The following is a 25,736-nucleotide window of genomic DNA, read 5'->3' on the forward strand; positions in this document are numbered from 1 at the left end:
TGAAAAAGTTGGCTTAAAGCTCAGTGTTCAGAAAACTAAGATCATGGCATCTGGTTCCATCACTTTATGGCAAATGGGGAAACAGTGGAAACAGTGGCAGACTTTATTTTTTTGGGCTCCAAAATCACTGCAGACGGTGACTGCAGCCATGAAATTGAAAGACGCTTGCTCCTTTGAAGAAAAGCTATGACCTACCTAGACAGAATATTAAAAAGCAGAGATATTACTTTGCCAACAAAGTCCGTCTCATCAAAGCAATGGTTTTTCCAGTAGTCATGTATGGATGTGACAGTTGGACTATAAAGAAAGCTGAGCGCTGAAGAATTGATGCTTTTGAACTGTGTTGTTGGATAAGACTTTTAAGAGTCCCTTGGAAAACAAGGAGATCCAACCAGTCCATCCTAAAGGAAATCCGTCATGAGTGTTTATTGGAAGGACTGATGCTGAAGCTCTAGTACTTTAGTCACCTGATGTGAAGAGCTGATTCATTTGAAAAAACCCTGATGCTGGGAAAGATTTAAGGCAGGAGGAGAAGGGGATGACAGAGGATAAGATGGTTGGATGGCACCACCGACTCAGTGGAGATGAGTTTGAGTAAATTCCAGGAGTTGGTGATGGACAGGGAGGCTAGCATGCTTTGTGGTCCATGGGGTCATGAAGAGTTGGACATGACTGAGCGACTGAACTGAACTGAATTCAACTATATTAATAATTACTTTAAATGTGAATGGTCAAAATTCTCCAATTAGGGACTTCCCTGGTGGTCTAGTGGTTAAGAATTTGTCTTGCAATGCAGAGGACTGGGTTCAGTCGCTGGTCATGGGATTAAAATCCTACATGCTGCAGAGCTACTGAGTCCAAGCACCACAACTAGAGAGTGTGTTCTCATTGCAGTGCAAAAAGTTCCCCCATCATGCAGCTAAGACCTCACACAGCGAATTAAATAATAACTATTCAAAAAGGAAATAAAGCCTTTAGCTCAGAAGAAAAAGTTCACCAATTAAACGACAGACTGCCCTGATGCTGGGAAAGATTCAGGGCAGGAGAAGAAGGGAGAGACAGAGGATAAGATGGCTGGATGGTCGACTCAATGGACATAAGTTTGAACAAACTTGGGAAGATAGTGAAGGATAGGGAAGCCTGGTATGCTGCAATCCATGGGGTCACAAAGACTTGGTCATGACTGAGCGACTGAATAACAGACCACTAGGGAAGTCCCTGCTTAGTTCTTTTTAAATAATATTTGTTTCTCATTATATTCAAGTTTTTCTTTATATCTTTGTGCTTATTCATAATATTTATAATAACTATCTAAAAGTTTTTGTTTAATAGTTTATAATCTATCATTGTTGGGTCCTTTTCTGTTGATTGATTTTTTCCTGATTATGGTTTATATTTTCCTGATCTCTTCACATTGTTATAGGAAAGAAATGGGGCCAGAGAGGATAGTCATGTCCCAGCTCTCAGAAAATGGAGGCATAGTGTTATAAAGTATCTACATTTAGTAAGGAGACATAATAATATATAATGTCTTTCACAGTAAGTTAAATATGCATATTGTGAACTCCATAGCAACCATTACAACTTTTTTTTTTAAATGACAGCTAATAAACCAATGGTGCAGATAAAATGGATTAAATACATCAAGTGTAGGTTCTTGGTTTAGCTCAGAAAAGAATTCAAGAGTGAGCATAGTAAAATGAAAGGTTTATTCAGGGATATATACACTCCATAAATAGAGTATGGGCCATCTCAGAAGGTGAGAGAGGCACCAGGGTATGGGGTTGTCAGTTTTTATAGGGATAGGTAGGTAATTTCATTGGCTGATGAGTGGGAGGAATATTTTAGCTATTTTGGGGAGGGGATGGGAATTTTCTTTTTTTTTTTAGTTTTTATTTTATTTTTTAAATTAAATTAATTAATTAATTTTAATTGGAGGCTAATTACATTATTATAGTGGGTTTTGCCATACACTGACATGAATCAGCCATGGGTGTACATGTGTTCCCCATCCTGAATACTCCTCCCACCTTCCTCCCCATCCCATCCCTCAGGGTCTTCCCAGTGCACCACCCCTGAGCATCCTGATCATGTATCGAACCTGGACTGGCAATCTGTTTCACATTTGATAATATACGTGTTTCAGTGCTATTCTCTCAAATCATCCCACCCTTGCCTTTTCCCACAGATTCCAAAAGACTGTTCTTTATATCTGTGTCTTTTTTGCTGTCTCGCATATAGAGTCATTGTTACCATCTTTCTAAATTCTATATATATGTGTTAGTATACTGTATTGGTGTTTTTCTTTCTGACTTAATAGGCTCCAGTTTCATCAACCTCATTAGAACTGATCCAAATGCATTCTTTTTAATGGCTGAGTAATATTCCATTGTGTATATGTACCACAGCTTTCTTATTCATTCGTCTACTGATGGACATCTAGGTTGCTTCCATGTCCTGCCTATCATAAACAGTGCTGCGATGAACATTGGGGTACACATGTCTCTTTCAGTTCTAGTTTCCTCGGTGTGTATGCCCAGCAATGGGATTGCTGGGTCATTTGGCAGTTCTGTTTCCAGTTTTTTAAGGAATCTCCACACTGTTCTCCATAGTGGCTGTACTAGTTTGCATTCCCACCTACAGTGTAAGAGGGTTCCCTTTTCTCCACACCCTTTCCAGCATTCATTGTTTGTAGACTTTTGGATCGCAGCCATTCTGACCGGCGTGAGATGGTACCTCATTGTGGTTTTGATTTGCATTTCTCTGATAATGAGTGATGTTGAGCATCTTTGTATGTGTTTGTTAGCCATCTGTATGTCTTCTTTGGAGAAATGTCTGTTTAGTTCTTCAACCCACTTTTTGATTGGGTCATTTATTTTTCTGGAATTGAGCTTCAGGAGCTGCTTGTATATTTTTGAGGTTAATTCTTTGTCAGTTGCTTCATTTGCTATTATTTTCTCCCATTTTGAAGGCTGTCTTTTCACCTTGCATATGGTTTCCTTTGTTGTGCAAAAGCTTTTAAGTTTAACTAGGTCCCATTTGTTTATTTTTGCTTTTATTTCCATTACTCTGGGAGGTGGGTCATAGAGGATCCTGCTGTGATTTATGTCAGAGAGTGTTTTGCCTATGTTTTCCTCTAGGAGTTTTATAGTTTCTGGTCTTACGTTTAGATCTTTAATCCATCTTGAGTTTATTTTTGTGTATGGTGTTAGAAAGTGTTCTAGTTTCATTCTTTTACAAGTGGTTGACCAGTTTTCCCAGCACCGCTTGTTAGAGAGATTGTCTTTTCTCCATTGTATATTTTTGCCTCCTTTGTCAAAGATAAGGTGTCCAAAGGTGTACGGATTTATCTTTGGGCTTTTTATTTTGTTCCATTGATCTATATTTCTGTCTTTGTGTCAATACCATACTGTCTTGATGACTGTAGCTTTGTAGTAGAGCCTGAAGTCAGGCAGGTTGATTCCTCCAGGTCCATTCTTCTTTCTCAAGTTTGCTTTGGCTATTCGAGGTTTTTTGTATTTCTATACAAATTGTGAAATTATTTGTTCTAGTTCTCTAAAAAATACCATTGGTAGCTTGATAGGGATTACATTGAATCTACAGATTGCTTTGGGTAGTATATTCATTTTCACTATATTGATTCTTCTGATCCATGAACATGGTATATTTCTCCATCTATTTGTGTCATCTTTGATTTCTTTCATCAGTGTTTTATAGTTTTCTATATGTAGGTCTTTTGTTTCTTTAGATAGATTTATTCATAAGTGTTTTATTCTTCTCGTTGCAATGGTAAATGAAATTGTTTCCTTAATTTCTCTTTCTGTTTTCTCATTGTTAGTGTATAGGAATGCAAGGCATTTCTGTGTGTTGATTTTATATCCTGCAACTTTACTATATTCATTGATTAGCTCTAGTAATTTTCTGGTGGAGTCTTTAGGGTTTTCTGTGTAGAGGATTATGTCATCTGCAAACAGTGAGAGTTTTACTTCTTCTTTTCCAATCTGAATTCCTTTTATTTCTTTTTTTCTCTGATTGCTGTGGCTAAAACTTCCAAAACTATGTTGAATAGTAGTGGTGAGAGTGGCACCCTTGTCTTGTTCCTGACTTCAGGGGAAATGCTTTCAATTTTTCTCCATCGAGGATAATGTTTGCTGTGGGTTTGTCATATATGGCTTTTATTATGTTGAGGTATGTTCCTTCTATGCCTGCTTTCTGGAGGTTTTTTTTTTTTATCATAAATGGATGTTGAATTTTGTCAAAGGCTTTCTCTGCATCTATTGAGATAATCATATGGTTTTTATCTTTCAATTTGTTAATGTGGTGTATCACATTGATTGATTTGTGGATATTAAAGAATCCTTGCATCCCTGGGATAAAGCCCACTTGGTCATGATGTATGATCTTTTTAATATGTTGTTGGGTTCTGTTTGCTAGAATTTTGTTAAGGATTTTTGCATCTATATTCATCAGTGATATTGGCCTGTAGTTTTTTTGTGGCAGGGGATGGGCATTTTCAGGATTTGGACCACCACCCAATTTTTGACTTTTATAGTTGGCCTTGGAACTGTCATGGCGCCTATGGGTATGTCATTTAGCTTGTTGATGTGTTATCATAATGAGGTGTGTACTGAGGCTCAAGATCTAGTGGATGTGGGCTTGGACCTTTTTGGCTCTAATCAGTTTGTGTCATTTATTCTTCTAAAAAGGTTGTGCCTGGTCCACTTCCTGTCTGAACAGGTCTGGTAGTTTTTTACTGAGTGCCAGGATTATGAATTTTACCTTGAATTTTGTGATATTCTTTATAGAGTGTTTTTATTCTAGCAAGCATTTAAATACAGGTCAGTTTTATCCCTTTGAAGCTAGCTTTTAATTTTTGTTAAGGTGAATCTAGAGTGGTCTGTATTCTGTGGATTAACTCCTCCTGCAAGACCCATTTTTGGTGGGATTTCTAGTGAGTGCTCTGTATATTGAGCATAGTTTCCCCATTTTGATAGTGGGAAGTCAAATGATTTCCTGCCTTGTGTAAATGATGAGAATTGTTTAGATCTAAAATTCTTGATTATTATTTTTCCTCTACAGTATTTCTTTGTCTAGTTTTTTGGATTTTTGCCTAATGCAAGTATAGAATAGTATTATAGCCAAAGAATAGAGAAGACCCATTTTTAGATTTCAGGACCTTTTGTGTGTGTGTGTGTGTGTGTGTGTGTGTGTTTCCCTCTTCTTTGATACTCTGTTCTGCAGTTTCTTACCGCCTTGGCATCCCCAACAGTGATATTAAGAATTTGTCTCCAGGCAGAAATATGGGGCTATCATAGGGTTCTCATTGTCTCTTTTACTGTTCTTAAGGATTAGCCCTGCTCTGCTTTTTGTCAAATTTGATTTATTTTGTCCAGTTTTCTAGCTGCTTATGGTGCGAGAGAACAGTCTTGTAGCATTTAATATTTGTGGGCAGAAGCAGAAGTCAGAATATTACTATTTTGATTTTCTATGTCTAGTAAAATGAGTTGTTATGAGTTTCTTTAAAAATATCTTTCTGAAAACATTTATTTTCCTGTTCCAAATAGAATTTATTCATTTTTTAGCCCTATTTCAAAATGCCAAAAATTGAAGGAATTTTTCCTCAGAACTTTTTTTGTTTAGTGTCCACTGATTCTCTCTTCTTTGTAGAATACCTGTTTTTTTCCCTCTCTTGCAAGGTCTTATCTTTATCCTCGGGCTAAGATTTCACAATGGTACTTTGGGAGAATTTTGTTTGTTAGTTTCATTTTCTCAGATTGTCACTTGGTGAGTGCATTCAATACAAGAGATTGTGTTTTTCTTTAGTTCTGGAAAATTGTATTTCTCATAATTTCTTGTATTTTCTCTCTTCTTTCTTTCTGGAGCTTACATTACTTGGATGGGGGATCTCCTGCATTGATCCTGTTTTTCTCATATTTTTCATTTCTTTGCCTGTTTTTTATACTTCCTAGAACTGGCCATTTTACTTTGAATTTAATTTTTTGACGGTCATTTTGAACTTCTAAAATCTTCTTTATTTTTATGATTGTTGTTCTTTTTACAAAATGTTTTGCATTTGTGTTTTTGATGTATTGTCTATCAACTTAAATATCTCTTAAGTGTTATTTATCAGTTTTAAGGAAAGTTTTGTCTGTTCCCGTTATTATGTGTTTATCCAGGAACCCTTTTTGTCCATTTTTGTATTATCATGGATTCTCATGTTGCAGGGTTTCATTATATACTTGGTGAATTTTTAAAAAATCATTTGTTCATATCAGAGAGGGTTGGTATCAGAGAGGCTAAGTTGAAGGAGAAAACTTAAAACCTCAGAAAATACTGAAAATGTAAGCAGAATGTTTATATTGGTAGAATTTGGGTTAGCTGTTGGGGAGGGTGTTAATCATACTCTAGGAAACATCAAAATACCAGTGTATCTGGTCTTTTTCATGGGGACACTCAATTCCTTATAGAACAACACTCTGACTTTTTAAAACAGCTTTGTTGAGGAGCTATTTGCATACCATAAAATTCATTTATTTCAAGTATACAGTTAAATGGCTTTGGAAAATATAGGTTGAGTGCAGAGCTTACCTCTAGTATCTTCCTTCTTTTAACGAGTATAGCCTCCAAGTCAGTTTACATTAACTGCTATCCAATGCCTTCAAATAATTGTTTTATTGATTCTGTTCATATTTTATATTTGCTTTTTGTGGTAAAGTTACTTCACTGTAAGCTTCTTTATCATGGCCAAACCCAGAAGTCCCAAATCTATTGAACTTTTAATTCAATTTTTATGTATTTCAGTTTGGATAGTGTTTGTCACCTTCTTGTAGTTTTATCATATTTCAGGTCCCTATTCCATTTCTTCTGGAGAAGGCAATGGCACCCCACTCCAGTACTCTTGTTTGGAAAATCCCATGGACGGAGGAGCCTGGTAGGCTGCAGTCCTTGGCGTCGCTAAGAGTCGGACACGACTGAGCGACTTCACTTTCACTTTTCACTTTCATGCATTGGAGAAGGCAATGGCAACCCACTACAGTGTTCTTGCCTGGAGAATCCCAGGGTTGGGGGAGCCTGGTGGGCTGCTGTCTATGGGGTCACACAGAGTCGGAAACGACTGAAGGACTTAGCAGCATTCCATTTCTTCAGATATATTAAATATATTCTTTCATATTGCATGTCATATAATTCTAACATCTGAATTTTAAATTTTTTGGATTGTTTCTGCTTTTTTTTTTTTCCTCCTGAGAGCTATTAATATTTGCTTTCCTTGGACTTCTTTTTGCAGAAATTATTCTTTGAAATCTGCTTGAAAGTGAGTTCCTCTAGAAACAATTTTCATTTGCATTAATAAGCTACCTTGCAGCACTACCAATGATTTATTAATTTTATCCATTGTTTTCAATTCTAGGATTTATTTTAGAGCATTTCTGTGGCTCAGTGGTAAAGAATTTGCCTACCAATGCAGGAAGTGCGTGTTTGATTCCTGGGTCAGGAAGGTTCCCCTAGAGAAGGAAATGGCAATTCACTCCAGTATTCTTGTCTGGGAAATCTCATGGACAGAGGAGCCTGATGGGCTACATCCAGGACATCACAAAGAGTCGAATATGACTTAGCAACTGAGCACTGCATGTGCAGTAAAACTGTTCATGATGGAAGTGTTCTGTATCTGCACTATCCAACATGGTAGTTATTAGCCATATCTGGCTACTGAGCATTTGAAATGTAATTTAATTAGTATGATTGAGGGACTGAATTTTAAATTTTATTTAATTTTAATAAATTTACAGTTTCATAACCACATGTAGCCAGTAGTTACTGTGTTGGAGGATAGTTTTAGAAAGTCATTGCCCCAGCACCCCCATTCCCACTATTTCCAGATGACTTCAATTTTGTGTAAAGTACTGAGGTCTGATAGTATGCTCGGGTCTGTTCTTTGTTGTTGTTTAGTCACTAAGTCGTGTCTGACTCTTTTGCAGCCCCATGGACTGTCACCCACCAGGCTCCTCTGTTCATGGAATTTCCCAGGCAAGAATACTGGAGTGAGCTGCCGTTTCCTTCTCCAGGGAATCTTCCGGACAGGAATTTAACCCACAAGTTGCAGTCTGTCCTTTACTGGATCATTTCCTTTTATCAGTAATTTCATGTGATCTTTTTTTCTTTCTCCTTTAACTTTCTGCCTCTCTGGTGTGTGGAAGTGTTTACTTCCAGGTTCACATCATTGCACAGGTTTTTCCCTACAGAGGAGAATGTAATTGGGGCTGCTAAGGCTCTGCTGCTTCTTCAGCACACATAAAAACTAGATCTGACGGCTCTTTCCAGGGGAGTCCTGCCAGGTAAGCAACATGCATGGGTTCCCTTTGTGAACATTTGCTTTAGAGCTGCTTTTCTTGTCTTTAGAACTTGCAATTTTTTTCCTGTAGGACTTGAGAAATACAGAGGAAGAAACTACTATTTGCCTTTTAGCCACCTCATGTGGCTGTGAGGTGTTCTGAGAACTCTGGACCTTTCATGGGAATTTAGGAGATAAAAACCAGAAAGACTTCATGTTCTAGGAAACTGGGATCTGATTTTAGGAAGTAGAAGAGAAATTGAACAGTTATGTCTGGGTGGATTTGGTATAATAGGCAGATGACTTTCAAAACTTTGTGAGAAATGGCGTATTTCCTACCGTATCAGTAAACAAAGATGTCACAGTCATCAGTGATTGCAGCCCTCCAACATGAGCCAGTGAGACCTGAGGAGACTCAGGATTTGAAAACATAGGGTACTGGCCTTGGATAAGTGAGGTGCATATCAAAGGAATGATTTCAGTGAGCCCAGACTCTTGCATCTTCCCATACATAGAAAAGTGCTAAATTCCTTAACTCGAGATACCTATTTTTCCTTTAATTAACAGTAATTTTTTTTGACATGCATGTTACCTGCCCTGTTGCAAGACTGCTATATAACCTGGCTCCCCTTCCTCTCCTCCTTGGAGGGGTTCTCTCGGGGTTACTTGAAGTGTTGCCTCCCAGGCTTTAAGTCCAAAAAATTTGAATAAAACATAACTCTCAACTTCTAGATTGTAAATATTTTTTAAAGTCTACACCTGCTTCATCAAATATAGCTTTTATTGGTGTCTCATTCTTATATTATTATCTTGAATTAGAACCTGCCTAGATCTCCTGATTCATGCTTGTTCTCCCCATACTGCCTTATATTTTAAAAAATAAAGTATGTTCCTACTAATAAGGTGGTCCGTGGGAACTCATTTCAGTGTCTTCTATGGGGTAAACCCCTTATCTTAACCAAACATAGTTATAAAAATAATCTGATTATTTTCTGAAGCATGTACTCAGAGATAAAATATGAAGGGAAACAACTTAAGACTGGTTGTATTTGGATAGTGGGAATAGAGTGGGTGAATGATCTCTTTATTGACCTCAGTGATCATCCTTTGTGTCCTTTATCAGAAGTATCATTGTTCTTACTTCTAGGAACCAAGTATCGTTCTACCTTGAGTGTTGGTGATTGCTTCAGGCTGGGCCAGACAGCCCTCAGCATCAGTGACCTTCACCATTCAGTGCTTTGGATGCAGCAAGCGCTAAAGCAATTGAATGCAGGGGAGCATAGCACTATCTCCAAGGTTCAAGTCCTGGACCATCTCAGTGATATCAGCTTCCGGCCTGGGGACCTGTACAGGGCAGTGGACTTCACCCATCAGCTGCTTTCTTTTGGTAATACCCTTGGGAGCTAGGAAAGCAAGTCATTTGCTCTGTGTTGAGCTGCTCTTTCATCCCACTTACCAACTGACCCACCTCCCCTCGCCTTAGGTGGAATATTCCATAGAGTTCTTGTGACTCAATTGTGTTAGTCAGGGAAGACTACACTATGGTAACAAATAAACTCCCAAATCTTTAAGATAAGAAAGGTATGAAATTTTACTTTGCATCCAGGCAGAGTCCTCCTGCAGGTTGGGTGGCTTTTCTAAATGTTGACTCAAGAATATAGATTTTTTTCTAGTGAATTTCCTGGCAGTCTAGTGGTTAGAATGCTGCACTTCCACTGCAGGGGGCCTGAGTTCAATGCCTGGTGGGGGAACTAAGATACCGCAAGTTGTGTGGCATGGCCACCCCCCAAAAAAGAAATTGAGACTTTTTTTTTCTACTCCAGAATGGCTCTGCTGTTTTGGAGTCCCTTCATGCTAGCTGTGTGAAGGGTTTCGTGATACATGTTATAGGCCAGGCCTATAAGTGGCATCCATTACTTCTGTCCACATTCTCTTGTCAGAGCTATCATGGCCCCCGTCTCATTTCAAGGGAGGCTTGGAAAATACAAAGTTTCTCTGTTTCCAGGAGCATGAAGTAGGTTGATGAACAACTAGTTAGCCTTTATATGGTAGTGGAAATTCACTAAGATCTGTGTAACAGTGAAAATGTCTTATGTGTTTTGGTATGGTCATAATCAGTTAATGCATTGTCTTCCTGAAGACATCGTTGCTATAGAAACTTCTTGTTTTTCCAGTCCCTCTATGATAACTTAGGTCTTATGATAAACTAATCATTTTCTGAAGCATAAATTTAGCAATAAAATGTGAAAGGGAACAACTGAAGAAAGTGGCCACTTTTGAGACATGTGACTGAAAAGGAGGTGTGGGGGAATAGATGGTTCCATTTTTTTAAATTAAGCTTTTGGTAAATATTTGTATTTAAAATATAGGCATATAAATTTGATGGAGGTAAGTTATAAGAGGTAAAACAAAGAATTCTACTGGGACATGTCAACTGGAAAGAAACAAAAAACCTGAAAGTTCAGAGTAATGTGGTGTTGGAGAAGACTCTTGAGAGTCCCTTGGACTGCAAGGAGATCCGACCAGTCCATCCTAAAGGAGATCAGTCCTGGGTGTTCATTGAAAGGACTGATGTTGACGCTGAAACTCCAATACTTTGGCCACCTGATGCGAAGTGCTGACTCATTTGAAAAGACCCTGATGCTGGGAAAGATTAAGGGCAGGAGGAGAAGGGGACAACAGAGGATGAGATGGTTGGATGGCATCACCAACTCGATGGACATGGGTTTGGGTGGACTCCAGGAGTTGGTGATGGACAAGGAGGCCTGGTGTGCTGTGGTTCATGGGGTCACAGAGAGTCGGACATGACTGAGCAACTGAACTGAACTTAAAACTTCAAGCCTGGGAGACAGCCTCTCAGATAAATGCTGAGAAAACTGTACCAAAAAGGAAGGAGGAGAAGCCAGGATATATGGGAATTTTTGCAACCACAACATGTACAATTTACTGTTTTGTGGGTTTTTTTTGGCTGTACCACATGGCTTGTGGGATCATAGTTCCGCAACCAGAGATCAAACCCCAGCCCTCAGGTGTGAAAGCACCATGTCCTAACCATTGGACTGCCAGGAAATTCCAAAGAAGCTCTTGTTAATAAAAGAAAACTATATACTTTAAGTTAAGGAATTTGGTGCTTTTCTGTGAATGGAGAAATGGGAGTCTGGGCCCAGTGAAATCATTCCTTTGATAGGCACATCAGTTATCTAGGCCAATATCCCATGTTTCCTCATGCCGAGTTTCTTCAGGCTATAGCATTGAGGGTGGCTGCAGTCTAATGGTTGCTGATGGTCGGTATTCCTTGTTTCCATTGTGAACTCCTTCAGGGCTCACCCTCCATGGTGACTACAATCACTGATGACTGCAACATCCTTTGTTTACCGATACAGCAGTCAGTATTGTCTTTCTCAGGCATAATCAATCTTTAAGTAAGAGGGCTCACAACTGAGGCATTCTCTGTTCTGATAAATCTGTTCTGACATTCTCCTCTTCCCTTCTGCAAGTTCCATAGTAGCCTGAATTCCCTTCACCATAGAAGTTTATTATGTTTTAATAGTTCATTTACATCTGTATTGCCTTTATTAAATTGTTTTCCCCAATAAGCTGTCAACAGAAAAAAAAAAAAAAAAGGCACAACCTAAAGGACTTCCTTGTGATAATACAGTGGCTAAGATTCCAAACTCCCAATTCTGGGGGCTTGGGTTCGATTCCTGATCAAGGAACTAGATCCCACATGCCACATCTAAAGATCCTGCCTGTCTATGTGAAGATTGAAGATACCGCATACTTAAATTAAGACCTATTGCAGCCAAATAGATAAAAAAATTTTTTTTAATGCACAACCTAAAAATTGAGAGTTTTATTGGGCATACATTATTATGACTTCAAGCCTGGGAGACAGCATCTCAGATAGTGCTGAGAAAACTGTTATGAGGAGGAGAAGGGGGAGTCAGGATATACAGGAGTTTTTGCAGCTGTTAACTACTAGTTGGCACTTGCCATGTACACTTCTTGTCTACCTCTACAAGGATTAAATCACACATGCTGCTGCAGCTGCTGACCTTCAGCATCTGCTGAAGGGAGTTCAGGAAGGAGATCAGGAAAGAAGCATTCTGTGCTCTGAAAAAATTGGCAGAACAAGTCTTCAAATAGTTATATATTTTCAGGAACTGATTCTATGGGTTCAATTGTTACATCTTCTCATGTCTAGAAAAGCACCACATTTCTTCATGATGATATCTGCTCCCAAATCACATATATGCTGACCTTCCCTCTACCTCTTTGGAGCAGTTTCTCAGAGCTATCTGAAATGCTGTCTCCCAGACTATAGTCCTCATTTTGCCTCAAATAAAACTTAACTCACAACTCTCACGTTGGTGCATTTTTTAAGTCAGCAAAACAAAGGTTAAGTAGTTGAAACATCAAAAGATTATTGTTAAGCAAAGAAAACCAGATATCTCAAGTTAAGGATTTTAGCACTTTTCTGAATATTGGAAGATGCAAGAGTCTGGGCTCACTGAAATCATTCCTTGATATGAACCTCAGTTATATGGGGCCAGTATCCTGTGTTTTCTCATCATGACTTTCCCCAAGCTGCACCCTCAGGGATAGGTGCAATCTGATGATTCCTAAATGGCAGGTAATCTGTTTCTATACTGGGTTCCCTCAGGGCTCATCTTTTGGGTGGTTATAATGTAATGTCTTGATGGCTACAATATCCTTTGTTTACCAATGACAAGCAAATTTTATTTCTAAAGCAAAGACTTTAGAAATAATATTTTTTCTTTTTTTTTTTTTTCCAGTTTTGCATTTTCATACTCAAGGGTAGTGCTAAACGGAGAAGGCAATGGCACCCCACTCCAGTAATTTTGCCTAGAAAATCCCATGGACGGAGGAGCCTGGTAGGCTGCAGTCCATGGGGTCGCTAGAGTTGGACATGACTGAGCGACTTCACTTTCACTTTTGACTTTCATGCAATGGAGAAGGAAATGGCAATCCACTCCAGTGTTTTTGCCTGGAGAATCCCAGGGACGGGAAGCCTGGTGGGCTGCCGTCTATGGGGTCACACAGAGTTGGATATGACTGAAGTGACGCAGCAGCAGCAGCAGTGCTAAACACTTAATTTGATCTGTATTGAGTGAATGTGTTATTGTAGCTTATAATAAGTACTATGTATTTGGGTTTCTCCATGTTCCTGGCACAAAGCTCCAAAAATCAAATTTCCTAAGTGATGAGAGGCATAAAGATGTCTTTGTTATGTTAATGAGGTGACTTGGAAAACTTTCAGGTAACCTAAACATGAGAGCTGCTTGCCAGGGAACAAGCCCTGTGATTTGAAAGTTGAAAGTTTTCTGACCTCCAGAAAAGAGGAGAGGGACTAGAGGTTAAATTGACCAACAGTAGCCAATGATTTAATTAAACCTGCCTATATAATGACACCTCCATAACAACCCAAAGGACAGGGCACAGGGAGCTTGCAGACTGGAGAACATGTGGAGATGCTGAGAGAATGGCAAGACCAAAGAGCATGGAAGTTCTACACCCCTTGCCACATACTTTGCCTTATGCATATCTTTTATCTGTTTGTAAGTTGTAAATTGGTAATCTACTTGGTAACATGTTTCTCTGAGTTCTTTGGGCTGCTCTAACAAATTAAGCAAATGCATGGAGAGGGTCATTGGAACTTCCAATCCACAGCCAGTAGTCAGAAGCACCATCAGTGGAGGTAATGAATAGATTCAGGGGATTAGATCTGATAGAGTGCCTGAAGAACTATGGATGGAGGTTCATAACATTGTACAGGAGGTAGTGACTGGAACTATCTCAAAGAAATGCTCAAGAAGGTAAAGTGGTTGAAGAGGCTTTACAAATAGCTGAGAAGAGAAGTGAAAGGCAAAGGAGAAAGGAAAGATATATCCAACTAAGTGCAGAGTTCTGGAGAATAGCAGGGAGAGGTAAGAACGCCTTCTTAAGTGAACAATGCAAAGAAATAGAGGAAAACAATAGAATGAGAAAGACTAGAATTGTAGATACCAAGAGAACATTTCATGCAAAGACAGGCACAATAAAGGACAAAGACGGTATGGACCTAAGAGAAGCAGAATATAAGAAGAGGTGACAAGAATACACAGAACTGTACAAAAAAGGTCTTAATGACCAGAATAACCATTGGTGTGATCACTCACCTAGAGCCAGACATCTTGGAGTGTGAAGTCAACTGGGCCCTAGGAAGCATTACTACGAACAAAGCTAGTGGAGGTGATGGAATTCCAGCTGAACTGTTTTAAATCCTAAAAGATGATGCTGTTAAAGTGTTGAACTCAGTACACCAGCAAATTTGGAAAACCCATCTGTGGTCACAGGACTGGAAAAGTTCAGTTCTCATTCCAGTCCTAAAGAAGGGCAGTGCCAAAGAATGTTCAAACTACTGTACAATTACACTCATTTCACATGCTATGAAGGTAGTGATCAAAATCCTTCAAGCTAGGCTTTAGCAGTAAGTGAATTGAGGATTTCCAGATGTGCATACTGGATTTAGAAAAGGCAGAGGAACCAAAGCTCAAATTACCAGCATCTGTTGGATCATAGAAAACACAAGGGGATTCCAGAAAAAACATGTACTTCTGCTTCATTGACTATGCTAAAGCCTTTGACTGTGTGGATCACAACAAACTGGGCAAAATTCTTCTGGAGATGGGCATACCAGATCAGCTTACCTGTCTCCTGAGAAACCTGTATGCAGGTTAAAAAACAACAGTTAGAACCAGGCATGGAAAAATGGACTGATTCACAATCGGGAAAGGAGTATGACAAGGCTATATATTGTCACCCTGATTATTTAACTTTTATGCAGAGTACATCATGCGAAAGGCCTGACTGGATGAATTGCAAGCTGGAGTCACTATTGCCGGGAGAAATATCAACAACCTCAGATATGCACATGATAATACTCTAATGGCAGAAAGTGAAGAGGAACTAAAGAGCCTTTTGAGAGTGAAAGAGGAGGGTGAAAAAACTGGCTTAAAACTCAGCTTTCAAAAAGCAGATCATGGTATCCAGTCCCATTACTTCATGGCAAATAGATGAGGGAAAAGTGGAAACAATGACAGATTTTGTATTTTGGGACTCCAAAATCACTGCGGACAGTGACTGCAACCATGAAATTAAAACACTTGGAAAGCTCCGTGGAAGAAAAGCTGTGACAAACCTAGACAGTGTATTAAAAAGCAGAGACATCACTTTGCTAACAAAGGTCCGTATAGTCAAAGCTGTGGTTTTTCCAGTAGTCATGTACAGATGTGAAAGTTGGACCATAAAGAGGGCTGAGCGCCAAAGAATTGGTGCTTTTGAATTGTGGTGCTGGAGAAGACTTTGGAGAGTTCCTTGGACTGCAAGAGGTTCAAACCAGTCAATCCTAAAGGAAATCAACCTTGAATATTCATTGGAAGGACTGATGCTAAAACTGAAACTCCAATACTTTGGCCACCTGATGTGAAGAGCCGACTCATTGGAAAAGACACTGATGTTGGGAAATGATTAAGGGCAGGAGGAGAAGGGGGCAACAGAGGATGAGATTGTTGGATGGCATCACCGACTCAATGGACATGAGTTTGAGCAAACTCTAGGAGATAGTGAAGGACAGGGAAGCTTGAAATGCTACTGTCGATGGGGTTGCAAAGAATCAGACATGACTCAGCAATTGAACAGCAGTTGGCCACTGAAGTAGAGGTAAGGGTAGGAGACCGTGTTGTGGGACTGAACCCTTAGCCTATGGGATCTGACCCTGTCTTTAGATGGATAGTGCCAGAATTGAGTTAAATAGTAGAACACCCAGCAGCTGTCAGAGAATTGCTTGGTCATGTCGGACAATTCACAAATTAGAATTAGTGTCAGAATCTTAACAAATAATTGGAATTATTGGAGGAAGAAAAGATTAACTGAAGAATTAGAGGAATTGATTATTTTTGTTCTCTGTGGCCCTTAGAGTTAGCCCTAGATCATATGAGAAGAATATGCAGCCAGATACTCTTGGGTTCTGTTTGAAGAAAAACTCAAGATAATTGCCAAAAAGTGGAAAGAGCTCCTTGACAGGTGGTATGTTCCCTTTGTTTCAGGGAGATGTCTTGGCATAAAGACTACAAACAGATGGGGATATTGCAGAGTCATTTTACTGTTACTAAATTCAGCAAACTTACAGAGGTCTGTTATATGCTACATGCTGTACTGGGCAAAAGACTTATGTGTGGTCTATTCCCAGAATATCTTAAGGTAGTTTGGGGATGGTAGTGGGAGATTAGACATGTTAACAGATAACGTCAATAGATTGTAGAAAATAACACGATAACTGATCACAGCACTGTAAGAGCTTAGTGAAAAATATTTCAATTCTGGATTCATAATTACTCTAGGATGACCAAAGGGCTATATCTAATTTGACTGTAATTTGTTTTCTTTTGAAAAGGGCATTTATATAATCATACCACACCTGGTTTATATTAATAAGCTTGGTAAGATTTCACACTCTAGACTGTGCTGCCCTGACTCAGGTTCGTAAAATCTTTCTTTTGTTGACATTATTGCCAGAACTCTTACATTGACTGTCGAACATGGGAGTGTCCTTCATGACTGTTATGTGAGATAAGCCTTGTAAGTTTTTTTTTGAGTATTTTTGGTAAGAGCCACAGAGTTAGACATCTGGGTTCTAGTTCTGATGTGCTTATTTTTTTCTATATGATCTTGACCCAGGTTCCTTGTTTATTCTGTGTCTTGGTATTCTTACCTGAGGAATGAGGACCAAAATCCTTCTTTCTTGGATATTGTGAGGGCCCATGAGATGATGATGCTTGTGGAAGTTATCTGGAACTCTAGTCTACATTCTAACTGTATATATATATATATATATATATATATATATATATAAAACAGCACATGATATATAACCTTGTAATGAAAATGCACTAGGAAGCAGATGTGCGCAGCATAAAACTTGAGTTGTGAATGTGAGGCAGGACTGCTGGTTGCCTTTCTGTACTAGGTCCCTTGGAACTGGTGAGTAAGGCATAGTGGGGGTGGATTTTCTCCATACCAGTTTTTATTTCTCTCTTTATTCTAATTCTGGACAGTGTTCAAATTCCATACTGGTTTATCAGCGTCGTTTGAAGTAGAAGAATTGCAGAGCTTCTCCAAATGATCTCCCTGATTATTAACTATTTGCTTTCCTTTGTCCAGACTCCTCTCATAAACAAGCCCAGTTGAATCTGCCATACTTTGTGAAGTTGTTGGAGGAAGAAAGGGCAGGAAACCTTGGGAATGAAGAATCAGAGACCAAACAGGAGACACTGAACAGTTCTCCTCAGGATACTCTTGATTATAAGCAAACCCTCTAGAGCTAAGAAAGCCTCTGCCGCGGAGAGGGTATCAAACTCGTAAGATGGGAAAGGGAGTCATTGGGGTTATAAGGGGTGCTTAGGGTACTTGGAGACCTTTAGATCACCTGGCCGTATAAATACTGGGGACTTTCAACTTTGGAAGGCCAGATTTAGTTGGGAAGATATTTTAGTTCTTGAACCTGCCCCTTGAGTGCACCACTGGGTCTTTTTCAGTCTTATAGTTATATCAAACACTTATGTTAATTGATGGCTAATTAGATGTTAGGCATTAAGACTATTATGAATATTATTTTTTATTACATGCATGTGGAAGAAATTAAGCAAAAATGAATAATATATGGCCCTGTTATAGAAATATGTAGTGTATTAAAGGAAAATTTAAAATATAAATAAGTAGTTTTAGTACAGTAGTGGTATGTGCAAGATTTGGTAGCAACATACAACAAAAGGTTATTAACTCTAGGACAAAAAGTGGTAAGGTTCACAGGTAAAGGACTCCTAAACTAGATTACCAGGTGAACAATGTAATAAAAGAAGTTTTAGGCTGAGACTATACCATGAACAAGTGTACAGTGAGAAAAAGTATCCTATGTTTTGGAAATAGCAAACATTTTTTATATTAGTAGAGCATAATATTTGAGAAAAGAAGCTATAATATTCAGAATTTTAATATAGGCAGGCTCATGGAGGGCCAGGAGGATCATGGGTAGATCTTGGACTTTGTTAGTGTCTCAAAATCTAAGGTGCATAGGAATCACCTGGGATGTTGTTAAAATGCAGATTCTAATTCAGTAATACTGAGTTAGAACGTGAGATTCTGTATTTCTAACCATCTCCCAACTGATGCTGGTCCATGGGTCATAGCATGAGTAGGAAGGCCACAGAGAACAGACCATTAAAGGGTTCAATCTCAGAATTGAGCTGATCACCCCTAGACATTATGGGAAGTTGGATAGAAGAAAAAGACTCTTTTTTTTCCAAACCCATTTAAGGTGAATTGTCACTGTTTTTTAAGTCCAGTATAAGAGTGACTTCCCTCTAAGGGCTTGTAAATATGAGTAAGGATATTCCTGACAGAGAAGATATTGAATGATTTGTGTTCCATTATGCTTTTTTTCCTTTCTGAGGGAAGAGGGAGGAGATGGGCCTAAGGAGTGAGGCTGCTGCCTGGCAGACTGAGGAGCCTGGAACATAGACTTGTTGCTCTGTGCTTCCCAGACACCACAGAGGCAGAAGAGGCTTTTCTGTAGGTTACATTATGGCAACAGGACGCCCCAGCTGGTCATCGCCCCCTTCAAAGAGGAGGATGAATGGGACAGCCACACATTGTCAGGTTCTACGATGTCATGTCTGACGAGGAAATCAGGAAGATCAAGGAGATTGCAAAACCCAAAGTAAGTTCTCATTTGGTGCTGAGCACATTTCCCTCTGTTCCCTCCTTGGACTTGCCTTGCTGTCGTTATTTGGGGGACATTTAAGGGAAAAGATGATAGCAGATTGTCCTTTTTTTAAAAAGATTTAATTTTTTTAGAGTAGTTTTAAGTTTACAATAAAATTGAGAGGGTACAATGATTCCCTATATACCCCTTGCCCTGACACATACATAGCCTCCCTCATTATCAACATCACTCACCAGAATTGTACATTTTCATTAAGGATTAACCTATATTGATGGACATATCATAATCCCCCCAAATTCCTTAGTTTACCTATGGGTGAAGGATTCAGTCTTGATGTTGTACTTTATAGGTTTGGACAAATGTCTCATGACCTATATCCATTATTATAATCTAATACAGAGAATTTCACTGTCCTAAAAATCCTCTATGTTCTGACTGTGCATCTTTGCCCCTACTCTTCACAGCAGCCACTGATATTTTATTGTTTCCATAGCTTTGCTTTTTCTCAAGTGTTATATAGTTGGAATATACAGTATGTAGCCATCTCAGATCAGTTTCTTTTATTTACTAATATCCATTTGAGGTTCCTTCTTGTTTTTCATGGTTTCATAGCTTATTTCATTTTAGTGCTGAATAATATTTTGTTGTTTGAATGTGTTACAGTTTATTCATCTGTTCGCCTTCTGAAGGACATCTTGGTTTCTTCCATATTTTGGCAGTTATGAATAAAGATACCGTAAACATCCATGTATAGATTTTTGTGTGGACATTACCTTTTCAACTCCTTTGGGTAAATACCAAAGAATGTGATTGCTGGTTTGTGTAAAGAGTAAGTTTAGTTTTGTAAGAAATAGCCACACTGTCTTTCCAAGTTTCTGTATTATTTTGCATTTGTTTTAACAGTGAATGAGAGTCCTGTTGTTCCATATCCTTGTCAGCATTTGATGTTGTCAGTGTCTTGGATTTTGGTCATTCTAATATGTGACATTATTAATATCTCATTGTTTTAATTCACAGTTCCCTGATAACATATGATGTGGGACATATGTTCTTATGCTTACTTGCCATCTGTATATCTCTTTGCTGAGGGGTCTGTTAAGGGCTTTGGTCCATTTTTTAATTGAGTTTTTGTTTTCTTATAGTTGTATTTATGAATTAATTATATATATTTTAGATAACAGTCCCTTTTAAATGTCTCTTTTGCAAATATTTTCTCCCAGTATGCAACTCATTTTCTCATTCTCTTTGTATTGTCTTTCTTGGAGCAGAGTTTTTAATTTTAATGAAGTCCACCTTATCAATCATTTCTTTCATGGATCATGTCTTTGTTGTTCTATTTTAAAGGACATTACCATACCCAGGATTTTAAAGGACAAATACCATACCAGGATTTTCTCCCATGTTGTCTTCCAGTTTTATAGTTTTGTGTTTTACATTTAGGTCTGTGATCCATTTTGAGTTATATTGAGTGAAGAGTGTAAGGTCTAGATTTATATTTTTTGCATATGTATGTCCATTTGTTCCATCACCATTTTTTGAGAGACTCTTTTTGCCCCATTGTATTGCTTTTGCTCCTTTGACAAATATGAGTCGATTATTTTTATGGAGGTCTGTTTCTAGGCTCACTGTTCTGTTCCGTTGATTGATTGTTCTTTCACTAATACCACATTGTCTTGATTACTGTAGCTTTGTAATAGCTTTGGAGTCAAGTAGTATCAATCCTCCAACTTTGTTCTTCTCCTTTAATATTGTATTGTCTATGCTGGGTCTTTTGTCTTTCCATATCCACAAAATGACTTGTTAGAATTTTGATTAGGATTGTATTGAATCTATGGATTCATTTAGGATGAACTGACATCTTGACAGTATTAAGTCTTCTTATCCATGAACATGGAATCACTGTTTATTTTGTTCTGCTTTGATATCTCTCTTCAGAGTTTTGATAGTTTTCCTCTTGTATATATTTGTTAGTTTTTAATGACTGTTTGAGCAAAATTCTTTATAATCTGGTCCTCTAAGACCTTTTTGAAGAGAAGTGTATCAGTATATATTATCTTTTAATTTAGTGTCTCCAGGAGATCCTTTTTTAAACCTGTTTAAAATTTTTATTTATCTGTAAAGTTTTTTTTTTTTTCCCACTTGGTATTATCTTTAATTACAAAGACTTTTCCAATCACATCACATAGAGATCATTTTATCCACTGCTCTGTTTGGCTGCCAATCTCTTATCTCTCTCCTCAGCAATGGTAAGGCGAATACCCTTTCCACGGTGAAGAGAGATCCACGGTTTGTTGCCTTTGCCAGTAACGAAAATGTTTGAGAGCCGTGTGGCAAAGCTGTTGCCGTTCGCATCTTTCACATGAACTACATCAAAAGAACCTGGATGCCTCTCCCGGTTTGTAATCACACCAATTCTTCCCAGGTTAGCACCTCCAGTCACCATGCAGAGGTTACCAGTGTCAAATTTGATGAAATCAGTAATCTTGCCAGTCTCCAAGTCAATCTGAATGGTATCATTCACCTTGATGAGGGGATCAGGGTAACGGATGGTACGAGCATCATGGGTTACCAGATGAGGGATTCCTTTTGTTCCCACAAATATCTTTCTTACTTTGCACAATTTATACTTGGCCTCCTCAGGTGTAATACGATGAACAGCAAAGCGACCTTTGGTGTCATAGATCAAACGAAAATTCTCTCCAGTCTTATCAATGCTGATGACATCCATAAAACCAGCAGGGTAGGTTATATCTGTGCGGACTTTGCCATCGATCTTAATAAAACGCTGCATGCAAATCTTCTTTACTTCATCTCCAGTTAGGGCATACTTAAGTCTATTCCTTAGGAAAATGATTAGGGGGAGACACTCCCTTAGCTTGTGGGGGCCGGTAGATGGACGAGGGGCAAACACACCAGTCAGTTTATCCAGCATCCAATGTTTTGGAGCTGCTACGCGTTTCAGGTGCTTCTTGGGATCCCGAGCCATGGCTGCGCTAGGCACAAAAAGAGAGTAAAGTTTTGTTTTAATTATATATGACTTTTAAAAGTTGGTTACATAAATGAAATATGCAGCAGACTGCAAATATTTATCTCATGAAAGCCATATTACTTGTGACCAAACAGGAAATCTTTTCTGCTCTTTCCATGAAACCCTGTGTCAGCTTTAGAAGTCCTCAGGAATAAAATTTATCACCTATTCATCCTTAGTTATTCATATCTCTGGTATGTTTTTTGTTTTCATTTTTTGCTGTCATCTGGGAAAGAATTATTTCTTCATATTCTAGATAATAGATGACAAGCTCAGTGAAGGCAGTTTTTCTTTCAAAAACAGTTTCATTAGTTTATCATAGTTATTGGTTGTCCTTTGGTAGTTAGAAAGGATATTCATGTTCTTTCTTTTTGTATTCTTATAGTGTTATAATCTTTATATAAGCAGGAGGTCTTGTCAATATTTTATTTGGATATTTTCTCTTTTCTACATATTGGATAGTATCTGTTGATATACCTCCAACCTTAGTGGTTCTGCCTTTGTCATCTCCATTTCCATGTTAAGTGCATCTAGTGAAGTTTTAAATTCAGATATCGTATTTTCCAGTTCTAAAGTTTTCTCTCTTTTTGGCTATGCCACAGGTCATGCAGAATCTTAGTTCCTTAGCCAGGGATCAAACCTGGGCCCTTAGCAGTAAGAGCACAGAGTCCTAACCATGAACCACCAGGGAATTCTCAGTTCTAAAATTTTCAACAGATTCTCTTTCGTTAAACTTTTTTATCTTTCCTTCAAATTTACTATTATTTTTATTTTTAAATTTATTTATTTTTGGCTGTGCTAGGTCTTGGTTGCTGTCCGTGGACTTCTCCAGCTGTGGTGAGTGGGGGCTGCTCTTCACTGTGGTGCACAGGCTTCTCATTGCAGTGGCTTCTCTTGTTGTAGAGCACAGGCTCTAGGCATGCGGGCTACAGTAGTTGTGCACTGGCTTAGTTGCCCTGTAGCATGTGGAATCTTCCCGAACCAGGGATCAAACTGGTGTCCCCTGTATTGGCAGGCGGATTCTTAACCACTAGGACCACCAGGGAAGTCCTAAAATTTTCAATAGTTTCTTTACTCTTACTGACTGAAATTTCTCTACTTCTCATTAATTGCAAGTATTATTTTTCTTTCCATCCTTGAGTGTAATAACAGCTTAGAAATCTTTATCTGCTAATTCCAACATCTGTTCCATCTTTGAGTTGGTTTTGTTTCTGACTTTTCTCTAGAGAATAGGTCACATGTTCCTGGTTCTTAATATATCAAGTAATTTTTTTATTATATCCTGACTTCTGCAAATATAATGATGTTGGAACTCTAGATTCTATTATAGTCCTTTAAGAATGTTTTTGTTGTTTTATTGAGATATAATTGACATATAACATTGTATTAATGTTAAGCTGTATAACAATGATTTAATATATGTGTGTATTACTAAATGATTACCTCAATAACTTCAGTTAACATTATCACCTTAGTTACAATTTTTTGTGTGTGATGAGAACTTTAAAGATTTATTCTCTTAGCAGCTTTTAAATATACAATACACTGTTGTTACTTACATCCTCAGGATTTATTTATCTTATAACTGGAAGTTTGTGCCTTTTGAGCACTTCACTAACCCCTAATCTTCACTTCTGGCAATCGTCAATCTGTATTTTGTTCAAGTTCAGTTTTGTTGCTGAGTTTTTGTTTTGTTTATAGAGTTGACATGTAAGTGAGATCAGATCATACGGCATTTGTCTTTATTTAATTTAGCATAATGCCCTTAAGATCTATCCATATTTTTGAGAAGGCGATACTTCCTTCTTTTTTATGGCTGGATAATATTCCATTGTATATATGAATATCACATTTTCTTTTTTCTCCTTTTTAAATTAAATTTATGTATTTTAGATGAAGCAAAGATGAATATTTTTAATGATAAAAGGTACTATTCACAAAGAAGATAGACATTGTAAATCATTCAGTTCAGTTTAGTTCAGTCTGTCAGTCGTGTCCGACTCTTTGCGACCCCATGAATCACAGCACGCCAGGCCTCCCTGTCCATCACCAACTCCCGGAGTTCACTCAGACTCACGTCCATTGAGTCAGTGATGCCATCCAGCCATCTCATCCTCTGTCGTCCCCTTCTCTTCTTGCCCCCAACCCCTCCCAGCATCAGAGTCTTTTCCAGTGAGTCAACTCTTCGCATGAGGTGGCCAAAGTACTGGAGTTTCAGCCTTAGCATCATTCCTTCCAAAGAAATCCCAGGGCTGATCTCCTTCAGAATGGACTGGTTGGATCTCCTTGCAGTCCAAGGGACTCTCAACAGTCTTCTCCAACACCACAGTTCAAAAGCATCAATTCTTTGGCGCTCAGCTTTCTTCACAGTTCAACTCTCACATCCATACATGACCACTGGAAAAACCATAGCCTTGGCTAGACGGACCTTTGTTGGCAAAGTAATGTCTCTGCTTTTGAATATGCTATCTAGGTTGGTCATAACTTGCCTTCCAAGGAGTAAGCATCTTTTAATTTCATGGCTGCAGTCACCATCTGCAGTGATTTTGGAGCCCCCCAAAATAAAGTCTGACACGGTTTCCACTGTTCCCCCATCTATTTCCCATGAAGTGATGGGACCAGATGCCATGATCTTCGTTTTCTGAATGTTGAACTTTAAGCCAACTTTTTCACTCTCCACTTTCACTTTCATCAAGAGGCTTTTTAGTTCCTCTTCACTTTCTGCCATAGACACCTAACAACAAAGAAAGATACATAAAGCAAAAATCATAAAAAATATAAGGGAAAAGAAAAAATATATAATCATACTAAGACATTAACATTTCTCTCAGAATATTTTGGGCTCCAAAATCAGTGCAAATGGTGATTGCAGCCATGAAATTAAAAAATGCTTGCTCCTTGAAAGAAAAGCTATGACCAACCTAGACAGCATATTAAAAAAGCAGAGACATTACTTTGCCAACAAAGGTCCATCTAGACAAAGCTAAGGTTTTTTTCCAGTAGTCATGTATAGATGTGAGAGTTGGACTATAAAGCTGAGTGCTGAAGAGTTGATGCTTTTGAACTGTGGTGTTGGAGAAGGCTCTTGAGAGTCCCTTGGACTTCAAGCAGATCCAACCAGTCCATCCTAAAGGAAATCCGTCCTCAGTATTCATTGGAAGGACTGATGCTGAAGCTGAAACTCCAATACTTTGGCCACCTGATGCTAAAGAACTGACTCATATGAAAAGACCCTGATGCTGGGAAGGATTGAAGGTGGGAGAAGAAGGGGACAACAGAGGATGAGGTGGTTGGATGGCATCATTGACTCAATGGACATGAGTTTGCGTAGACTCTGGTAGTTGGTGATGGACAGGGAAGGTTTCTGTGCAGCAGTACATGGGGTCGCAAAGAGTCGGACATGACTGAGGAACTGAACTGAACTGAAGAATGTTTTATCAAGTGCAGAAAATAGGAGCATCTTGAATGATGTCATTAGTAATTTAAATACAATAATTTCTGTTTATATTAATTTTATTAATCGTATATCCTACACAAAAATATTAAAAAATTTTTATCTCACTTGTTATTAGATGTCCATAGGACATTTAGAAAAA

At 38.4% G+C, this 25,736-nt stretch overlaps 1 protein-coding gene and 1 pseudogene across 1 annotated transcript; one reads left to right on the forward strand and one right to left on the reverse strand.

Moving 5' to 3' along the window:
* The window catches only part of LOC102281585 (prolyl 4-hydroxylase subunit alpha-2-like), a 42,650-nt pseudogene extending 24,869 nt beyond the window's left edge, over window positions 1-17,781 (forward strand).
* Window positions 17,782-21,233: 3,452 nt separating this feature from the next.
* LOC102275182 (small ribosomal subunit protein eS4, X isoform) lies at window positions 21,234-22,115 on the reverse strand. Its single transcript, XM_005888374.3, has one exon. The coding sequence runs from the start codon at window positions 22,096-22,098 to the stop codon at window positions 21,307-21,309; it is 792 nt and encodes a 263-aa protein (XP_005888436.2). The 5' UTR covers window positions 22,099-22,115; the 3' UTR covers window positions 21,234-21,306.
* Window positions 22,116-25,736: the final 3,621 nt, after the last annotated feature.

Source organism: Bos mutus, chromosome 7 (genome assembly GCF_027580195.1).
Source record: "Bos mutus isolate GX-2022 chromosome 7, NWIPB_WYAK_1.1, whole genome shotgun sequence".
Lineage (NCBI taxonomy): Eukaryota > Metazoa > Chordata > Mammalia > Artiodactyla > Bovidae > Bos > Bos mutus.

Excerpts from the sequence above, each read along its gene's own strand:
- LOC102275182 (XM_005888374.3), bottom strand. The coding sequence starts at position 22,098 with ATGGCTCGGGATCCCAAGAAGCACCTGAAACGCGTAGCAGCTCCAAAA.